The sequence below is a fragment of the Trachemys scripta genome, chromosome 7 (assembly GCF_013100865.1).
Source record: "Trachemys scripta elegans isolate TJP31775 chromosome 7, CAS_Tse_1.0, whole genome shotgun sequence".
In the NCBI taxonomy this organism is placed as follows: Eukaryota; Metazoa; Chordata; order Testudines; family Emydidae; genus Trachemys; species Trachemys scripta.
The window spans coordinates 73,354,759-73,365,386 of record NC_048304.1 but is presented as its reverse complement, the minus strand read 5'-3'; the positions used below and the strand labels follow the sequence as shown (position 1 = coordinate 73,365,386).

General features: G+C 39.8%; 1 protein-coding gene across 2 annotated transcripts in view; it reads right to left on the bottom strand.

The window, feature by feature from the left end:
• GLUD1 (glutamate dehydrogenase 1) overlaps window positions 1-10,628 on the bottom strand; it is a 55,885-nt gene that overhangs the window by 11,267 nt on the left and 33,990 nt on the right. For both annotated transcript variants that reach the window (XM_034776695.1, XM_034776696.1), the window contains exon 6: window positions 3,737-3,916. In XM_034776695.1, the coding sequence (XP_034632586.1) occupies window positions 3,737-3,916 (180 nt within the window). The remainder of the gene's footprint in view (window positions 1-3,736; window positions 3,917-10,628) is intronic.

The window sequence follows — 10,628 nt, the reverse complement described above, 5'->3', positions numbered from 1 at the left end:
AAGAACAGGAGTACTTGTGGCACCTTAGAGACTAACAAATTTATTAGAGCATAAGCTTTCGTGGACTACAGCCCACTTAAGTGGGCTGTAGTCCACGAAAGCTTATGCTCTAATAAATTTGTTAGTCTCTAAGGTGCCACAAGTACTCCTGTTCTTCTTTTTGCAGATACAGACTAACATGGCTGTTACTCTGAAACTTGCTATAAATTTTTACTGCATTAGTGTACTTGTAAGTTCTTTCTTGAGGATAAACAGCTTTAAAGCTATTCATTTAGTCACTTAATGTAATGTTTCATAACTACATTTGCCTTAATCACATATTTTCTGAATGTGCACGTAACTGAATGTTATATAGGATTCCGGGGACTTTTAAATGACAATTCCCGAATTTGCTTGACACTTGTGTTCCTCTAGTCACTACAGATATGGAATGCCTGCAAAATTTAAAGCCTCTAAGAGTGGCTCAATATCATTTTATTTATTAACAAATTACAACTAAATTGTTTTCTCATGTTGACTCTTTAATGGAGCCCTGTCCTTCTGATAATCCATTTTATTGTCTCTAAAGCAGTCTTCCACAAAAACTATCGTTTTAAATTACATGATCTTATACTCTTCACTTCAATAGTAGCCTCTAACCATACTACTTTACAAATGTGAATTAAACCTTAGCCCCCTGCAAGTTTCCATATTTTACAGGTAAGGAAGCATGGATTAAGTGGTTTGCCCACGGTCACACAGGAAGTCTTTGGCAAAGCTGGGAATAAGATTAACTCCAGGGAAGAGTGAATATGAAACTCTTCAATTTATTGCTTTCAAATTATTTTGCATAGTTCCCCTTTTACATCAGAAGCTATCTTCGATACAAGAATTAAGTTCTATTTATGTACAGAGTTTGTCTTCAGTGCGGTGTCCTCATTTTTTCTTGATTAGTCTTCAACTGTTTTGCCAAGTTTTCAGTTTGCTTGTTTAGTTTTAGACTCTTATATTTAGGCGCTGCCAATATGTGAATTCCAAAGGTTGGGGACATTGCTGTGCTATTGTGTTTCTACATAGGGTACAGGAGGTTTGTCTCGGGTCACTGGTTAACTGGCACAGCACAGTAGGTTGCGATTAGATGATGTTGTGGATTCATTACTAAAAATGTAGCAATCAGTCCTCTGCCATTTCTAACACTAGCCACATTGATATGAGAACAGTTCCAAATAAAGCATTCTGGCCCATCATCCAGATTCTGCATTTAAAAGCTCAATAATTATGGATTTATCCAACCTGGTGAACAGGACAAATTTCAAAAAACCCTTGAAGGATATAATTACGCATGTTAAGTAGTATTAGAAATCCATTTCTCAGTGTAGTCTTCCTTCTCGCCAAATATTCATGTCCTAAACCATGTAGGAGCATAGTTTGAATTAAGGGTCTTTTGAGGTCTCACAAAAGTAAAAAAAAAAATCAGAACTAAAACTGAAAATCTAGGTCATCATGTTGACCTAAATACATCTGTGTATTTCATAATACCACAGATCAGATCGGATTCAAATTTTTCTGAGCTCTGAATTTTTTTCTTTAGGATCCAAAAATAAGGTAAATAAAGGGCTCGTGTTTCTGTTATATGGAAGTAATTACAGAATATAATTTTGCAAAAAGTGGTGCTACATTACACATGAAATGTGTAATACCCCTTAGTTTAAAGCTCCAAGAACCTGGAAAAGATGTCTAGAGCAGTAAGAGTATTCTACATAGCAAAGAAAAACCTGCAGCTGGCCCGTGCCAGCCAACTCAAGCTCATGGGGCTCGGGTTGTGCAGCTCTATCATTGCCTTGTAGACTTCCAGGCTCAGGCTGGAGCCCGAGCTTTGGGAACCTCGCACCCTGCAGTGTTTAGAGCCCAAGCTCCAGCCCAAGCCTAGAAGTCTACACAGCAACAGAATCATAGGACTGGAAGGGACCTCAAGAGGTCTAGTCCAGTCCCCTGCACTCAAGACAGGACTATGTCTTATCTAGACCATCCCTGACAAGTGTCCCTGCTCTTAAAAATCTCCATTGACGGAGATTTCACAACCACCCTTGGCAATTTATTCCAGTGCTTAACTACCCTGACGGTTACGAAGTTTTCCTAATGTCCAACCTAAACCGCCCTTGTTGCAATTTAAGCCCATTGCTTCTTGTCCTATCCTCAGAGGTTAAAGAACAATTTTTCTCCCTCCTCCTCTTCTTCCTTTTATATACTTAAACTGTTATGTCTTCCCAAGTCTTCTCTTCTGCAGACTACACAAAGCCCAACTTTTTCAATCTTCCCTCATAGGTCATGTTTTCTAGACCTTTAATAATTTTTGTTGCTCTTCTCTGAATTTTCTCCAATTCATCCACACCCTTCCTGAACTGTGGCGCCCAGAAGTGGACATAATACTCCAGTTGAAGCCTAATCAGCACGGAGTAGAGCAAAAGAATTACTTGCGTCTTGCTTACAACACTCCTGCTAATACATCCCAAAATGATGTTTGCCTTTTTTTTTTTTTTTTTTTGGCAACAGCACTAGACTGTTGACTCATACAGTATTTCGTTTGTGACTCATTATGACCCCCAGATCCCTTTCCGCAGTACTCTTTCCTAGGCAGTAACTTCCCATTTTGTAAGTGTGCAACTGATTGTTCCTTCCTAAGTGAAGCACTTTGCATTTAATCCTTATTAAATTTCATCCTAGTTATTTCAGACCATTTCTCCAGTTTGTCCAGATCATTTTGAATTTTAATCCTATCCTCCAAAGGACTGGTTCTCAACCAGGGGTACGTAGAAGTCTTCCAGGGGGTGCATCAACTCATCTAGATATTTGCCTAGTTTTACAACAGGCTACATAAAAAGCACTACCCAAGTCAGCACAAACTAAAATTTCATACAGCCAATAACTTGTTTATACTGCTCTATATGCTATACACTGAAATGTAAATTCAATATTTATGTTCCAGTTGATTTATTTCATAATTATATGGTAAAAATGAGAAAGTAAGCAATTTTTCAGAAATAAACATACAAGTGTCACAGCATGGTATTTTGTAAGCAAGTAGTTTAAGTGAGGTGTAACTTGGGGGTACAGAAGACCACTCCTGAAAGGGGTACAATAGTCTCAAAAGGTTGAGAGCCACTGCTCCAAAGCACTTGCAACCCCTCCCAGCTTGGTATCATCCGCAAACTTTATAAGTGCACTCACTCTGCCATTATCTAAATTACTGATGAATATATTGAACAGAACTGGACCCAGAACTGATTCCCGCGGGACCCCACTTGATATGCCCTTCCAGATTGACTATGAACTACTGATAACTACTCTCTGGGAACGATTTTCCAACCAGTTATACACCCACCTTAGAATAGCTCCATCTAGGCTGAATTTCTCTAGTTTAAGAAACAGCCCCAAGACAAGTGAGGCTGAGCTGGCTGGCACGGGCCAGCCGCGAGTTTTTCTTTGCTGTATAGACATACTCTTAGTCTATAAATACAACACTGTTCTTAGAAAATGGCTGGAGTTTTAGCTGTGTGCCTATATATATAAAATTTAAAAAAAATGCAAAATAAAGGATTACTCTTGTCTGAAAAGTGCTTTGAAGTTTAAATTGATTGCAAGGCTAATCTTTACAGTTATAAAACCTTACCAGGTCTACCGCTTTAATAGTGATTTTAAAAGCAACTACATTTTCAACTTTCTTTACCAAAACAATTGCATTTCTAGACAAAATTACCTGGACCACGAATGTCTTATCCCCAAATCCTGGAGTCATTCCTAGAAGGCTCATATATGAAGCTTCATTGATGAAGTTTTCAATTCCATGGAAGAGACCACGACCAGTGGCAGAGATACGTCCGTGGATACCACCTTGGCTGATAGGTTTACCAGTGACACAAGCATGGGCATTAATATCCTGCAAGACAGTTTAGAATTCTATAAATTGCACCAATCTTTCCAAGAAGAGGATCAGTCAAACAACAGCTGAGGTACAATGTATACGTGAGCTTCAAACACATTAACAGATTTCTTTCCCTGATGTACTTACATTATAGCTTTTACTGACAGCAATAATGAAGATATGAATCACCTTTTTAAGCTTACCTCTCCAAACTCCCTTGCTCAGCTTACCATAAGCATCCTAGAAAAATTCTACCCTGCCGTACAAAGCAGTGTAATTACATAACTACAGTACTTGAGATACTGTGCAATTTTCTGAAGTGTGATTTGCACAATTCAGCTCTATGCTTACATTAATTTACAGTGGTATGTTTATTTACAGTCATGTTCTAAGGATGAGGGGTCCAGATAGAAGCTGCCATCTGACTAGCCACAGAAAGGCAGTGAGTTACATGCCTTCTAGTGGTAAGTAATCACTCTACAATTGTGATAACCATCATTGTTCTTGACAAATTAATCCTTTAAAACAACATAAAAAGCTTAGACATATCCTATGGGCAGTTTAAAGGTGATTAAACAGTTTTAGCTTTAAACAGTCACAACAGGAAATGTCAATATAATTATCTGAAAGCATGCAATACAGGTGTACTAACAACTTTAGAAGTGAGTATACAATGATCTGGCTGAGATGCTATCATAAGAAATTTACCCCCCAAGTAACAGGTTTTACCCACATATGTTATGAACTAGTCTTTCCTACTGTCTGAACAGAGGGGCCACAGTTGACCTCAAGAGGATAGCCTACAGTGCAAAGTCATGTGGAAAAATAGTAGATAAGTATCTTTTTCTACGTGGAAATGCATTCACATGCCACCAAATCCCCATCTTTTATGCAGTCTCAAACTAAATAAAACTTCTATCTAGTTGCCTTACATGTGCTTGATACCCAAAATAAACCCTACTCCTTAAAACTCTGACAAAGATTAACATATAGGAGTCTCAGTATCCTTCATTTTCCAACAGTGAGGTCCATCTTATTAAAAACTTTATTCCAAAATCATCTAAATGCAAGTGTTTCCTTCAGAAAGTAGTCTGCTCCCTCTGGTGGTAAGTCAACTATAACCACTTACTAGGGATACAACCATCATGGCCAACTCGAAGTATTACCAGGTTTCCAGTCAGTTACATTTTAAAAATCTAAACTCGACACACAGAAGAAATAAGTAGTTTATGAACACAGCTTCTTTCCACAATTCCCTCCATCAGAGAGGCCAATGCCTTAGAAAATACAAGGGAATGGGGAAAGAAAGGAAAGAGTTGTACCAGCTCACTAATGTGAATTTCAGAGCCGAGAAGTTTAGTCATATTTCTTAATTCAGCGATCAAGAAACTTACTGTGGCTTTTCTGGACAAGTTAATATGGTACCCATTAAGGCATAATTGGTTTGGCAGGAAAGGCCCACTATTCTTAAAGCCATCCACATTCAGATAGCAATGTTGTTTAAATCTCTGCTTCAATATTTAGTATCAGTAGAAACTGCTGAGTGAGATTCCTAAAGATTAAAATCATCATCATCATGTTCCTATTACACCTCTGGTGTTTAGCACAGTGACAAAGCTCCTCCACTTGGGTCTGTTTCTGGCAAGTCTTTCAATGGTTTCCCAGCTATGCCCCAGGTTTTTCAGTTCGGTTTCCACAGTTCTTTGCCATGTTGTTTTCGGGAGACCTTGTTTTCGCTTGCCTTCAGGTGTCCATCTTATTGCTACTCAGGTGATGGAATCAGTTTCCATCTGAAGCACATGACCGATCCATCTCCAACGCCTCCTGGCAATGATGGTGCTCAGATCCTTTTGGCTGCACTGTGTCAATAGATCTTGGTTTGAGGCATTAAATGGACACTCTTCTCATCCCTTGAAGACCTGGACTTTGCAGATGATGTCGCTCTCTTATTACATACCCAACACCATATACAAGAAAAAACAACTCGACTCAACACATTCAGTCGGCAAATTGGACTGAAAATCAACCGCAATAAGAGATATCATGACCTTTAATATTGCCTCACCATCACCAGTACGGATAGAGGATTACGTTCTCACCAGTGAAGAAACAATCACATACTCGGGCAGCACCATTAGCCAGGATGGTGGAACAAGCCAGGACATCCGGAACAAAACCAAAGCCAGGAACACCTTCAGGAGCTTAAATACAGTCTGGAAATCAGCAAAATACAACACCAAAACCAAACTCAAGATTTATCAGAGCTGCGTACTGTCAACACTACTTTATAGTACAGAATGCTGGGGAATGAGAAAGTATGACATGTCCAAACGGTCTTCGTTCCATACAATCTGCCTCAGAAAAATCCTCCGTATCTTTTGGCCCAGAACAATCTCAAATCAAGATCTACTGAAACAGTGCACCCAAAGATTAAAATAGCACTGTTTAATTAAACAAATGAGCACAAGAATTTTATGGTAAACTTCAGTTAGAGGAAAAAAGACCCAGCATAAATAATTTTCAAGCTTTTTTTTTTACAAATATTTATTATTGGTCATGTCAAAACTTGGTTAGTGGCCCTGCCAGACATCCCAACTTAAATAAAAAGCCCTCCCCTCCCTCTTAACCCTTCTCCCAAGCCTCTCCTGCCCTTGTGGCTCTTTTCTGTCAATTCTGAAGCAGGTTTCACTTTTCCCTATCCTCCACTTCTCTCAGCTGGCTTCTGCTTGCCAGGAAGAGGAAACCGAATCCTACTCACACAGCCCTGCAGATCCAAAGCAGCTGTGTATGGAGTCCATTGATTTGATGATGATGTTTTCATGCTCTCTCGCTGTGGATTCTGGAGTGACTCTGAAGTCAAAAGCATGACGCGCACGCTCGTGAGCAGATTGGGCAGATAAAGTCATTGGTGAGCATCTTGGTAGCTATATCCGTAGTATGACGACTCTTTTCTCTTGCAGCTAAAAATCGATTATATCTGTCCTGTTCAAAGACTTGAAAAGCTCGGAGCGTTGTGTGTTGCCATGCTGATCTATTTAACACAGCCTTCTCAAGATCATCCAGTTTTGTTGCACTGAAGTGTATGCTGTTCTTGATGCTGTCTTTGTAGCGCTTTCTGATGCGGCCTTGATTCCGGTGTCCTTATGCCAATTCTCCATAGAATTTTTTTCTGGGGAGTAGATATTAAGGCATCCTAAAGATGTGTCCAACCCAGCATAGTTGGGCTTTTATCAGCATGGCCTCAATGCTTACAGCATTTGACTTTTGGAGAACCTCCAGGTTGGTAATTTTGTCCTGCCAGAGGATCCCCATAATGGTGTGCAGAGACTGCATATGGAAGGCCTCTAGCGGTTTGATATGCCATTTGTATGGTGTCCAGGTCTCACAGCCGTAGAAGAGAGATGTGAGCACAAAAGAATTAAAGTTTTATTTTTGTTGAGAGGGTTATGTTGTGGGATTTCAGGACTTTGTTATCTAACTTTCCTAGTGACTGAAGCTCTCTGTATCCTCTTCAAGATCTCTTTGTCAAGAGATCCATCATGGGAGATGTTGGTGCCAAGATAGGTAAAACTGTCAACTTGCTTTAGTTGGTTTCCATTTATGGATACGCTAGGGGATATGACACAGAGCAATGAACAGAATTGGTGCAACACCACAGTTTTCTCCAGGTTGATTGTGAGGCCAAACAATTTTGATGGTTCAGCAAAGCGATCTCCGATGCACTGGAGATCTCCCTCTGTGTGTACCAGGAGGGCACAATCATCCGCAAAAAGTGCTTCTCTTATTAATAGTTCTGTTACTTTTGTTTTTGCTTTTGCTTTAAGTCTTATAAGACTGAAGACTGAGCCATCGTGACTGTATCTGATGTATATGCCTCTGAGCCCATCTGCAGCATGTTTGAGAACTTGGGTGAAGAAGAGGTTGAACAGTACAGGGGCAAGGACGCAGCCTTGTTTGACTCCAATTGAAATAGGAAAGGAGTCAGTGAGTTCGCCATTAAAAAGTACCTGACCTCGCATCCCCTCAAGAAATAAACGAATGATCTTTACCAGTTTTGGTGGGCAACCAAGTTTGCTGAGGATCATCCATAATCCTTCTCTATTGACTGTATCAAATGCTTTTGTCAGATTGATGAAAACACTGAACAGATTCATGTTTTGTTTGATACTTTTTTCTTGTATTTGCCTGATACTGAAAATCATGTCTGTGGTGCTATGACCAGGTCTGAATCTGCAGTGAGTCTCTGGGAGATTGGCTTCTGAGACAGGTGAAATCAGTCAGGTTCAGGAGGACACAAAGATTTTTCCAGCAACAGATTACCGTGGGCTCTCTCTCTTGTTATCACAGATGATTTTGCTGCCTTTATTTTTAAATAAAGGCATAACTGTGGCATCTTTGAAGTCTTGTGGCATTTCTTTACTGTCCCAGATGTCGGTAAGGATCTTTTGGAGTGTTACCACCACTTTTGGACCCGCAGATTTATATATTTCTGCCGGTAGCTACCAAGAGTAAAAAGTCGTATCTTTCAACTTTAGTGACCAAAACTTAATGCAAAATGTCTGAGTAAGAAGGTGCCATGCTTAGATCTACATTTTGTAGTTATTGGTTTTTGTTTTTAACTCTAAATTAATCTTACTAAAGTTTGTCTGTATATAGCTTACACCTCTGCAGAAACTGGCAAAACAAGTTGGGTTTATGGAGTGGGAAAAGGAAGCGAGGAAACTCTCAGTGCTGTAGAGTTTACTATTTTCCTGTGCAGTGGTTCAGCTCTTTTTGATAAATGTTTATTTTTTCATTTAAGAATTACAAAGAAGATACTGCAAGAACCTTCCATAAATGGACAGATGGTATTGAAAAGTACAGAGAAACTTAATTTTTACAGCACACAAGTCTTAAGTTATTGCCTTGAGTTCTCAGGAGCACATAACGGACAGATTGTTGGGTTATAATGAAATATGTATTTTTGTACTTTAAGAATGTTTTACTGTGCTGGCAGTATACTATTTATAGTGTCTAGCTTTTAGTTTCCTTGAGGACTTGGATTTTGTAATTTATGAGAGGGCAATATATTATCATTTAGCAACCTGAACTACTTTTTGAAGCCAAGTATTCTTCTGGATTTTATTATTTTTTACAAAGTAAGTTTCATGCGTGCAGTACAAGTACAGGAAGTTATTCATAACACTTATTTCCATAGCTAACTCAAACAGGCAGAGTGCTGTGTAAGAGCAATCTACTTGACTGATTTATGAAATGATTCTAAGTCTTTCCCCACAGGGTTGTTATTTTCCCCCATGAATAATTGACGATGCTTGAGAGACTGGCCTGTTGGCTCTAGAATACCACACCCAATGTCAAAGATTACAACAAGAAGTTGTAAATGCTTTGCCAAGAGGCACATGGTCTCGGGAAAACACAGTCATCCCTTAAACATGCATTCTATGCCAGAGATGAACAAGCAATAACAGGTTTATAGCACTATGAATGAAAGTATGAAATCAAAAATGATAAGCTATGCCCTAAAGAACTATTTTAAATGACTGCAGAAACCAAGAAAGGAAGATTTTTCATTCAGAAGTAGCAGAGGTTGAGCTAGTTATGAGATAGCACATTAAGCATTCTTTTCTATAGCTTCAAAGAGTATATTAGTATGCTGAGCACATCAGGGAAATTGTAAACCTGTACAAAATCTTTGAGATCCAGTGATGCATGCCCCCGAGGGGAAACTCAAGAGCTCAGAGGGCACAAACAGTACAGCCTTTTAAAAACCAGGCCAGGGATCGGCAATGTTTGGCACGTGGGCCGCCAGAGTTAGCCTCCTGGTGGGCCATGCCGGTTTGTTTACCTGCCACGTCTGCAGATTCAGCCGATCGCGGCTCCCACTGGCTGTGGTTCGCCGCTGCAGGCCAATGGGGGCTGCGGGAAGCTGTGGCCAGCACATCCCTCGTCCTGTGCCACTTCCTGCAGCCCCCATTGGCCTGGAGTGGCGAACCGCAGCCAGTGGGAGCAGCGATCAGCCGAACCCGCGAACGCAGCAAGTAAACAAACTGGCCCAGCCCGCCAGGGGGCTTACCCTGGCAGGCCGCATGCCAAACATTGTCGATCCCTGAACTAGACCAATAAAGCAGAACCTCAATGATACGAACACCAGAGTTACCAACTGACCAGACAACCACACACCTCATTTGGAATTGGAAGTACGCAATCAGGCAGCAGCAGAGACCCCCCCCCCAAAAAATCCAATCAAACAAAGCATACACAGGACAGTACTGTGTTAAACAGAAATGAATAAAAAATAAAGAGAAATCATATTTTTTTCTACATAGTATAGTTTCAAAGCTGTATTAAATCAATGTTTAGTTGTAAACTTTTGAAAGAACTACCATAATGTTTTGTTCAAAGTTATGAACATTTGAGAGTTACAAACAACCTCAATTCCTGAGGTGTTCATAATTCTGAGGTTCTACTTTATTTTTTTTGTTTTTGTTTGGCTGGACTGTTTAAAGGACACACTTAAAGAGCCACCAATAAGTATCTTATATACACTCTGGTGCTGAAACATCAAAAAAAAAAATTAATTTGAGTACTTGTCTAACCAACAATTATGTTTTCAGACAGTCAGAGCTAATCGCTAAAAAAAAATCTAACTATTGACTATGCAGGGACAAAGCAGGCTTGCACAATCATAAGCAGAATATCATCGTTAAGGGTGCGATTTAGTCACGGA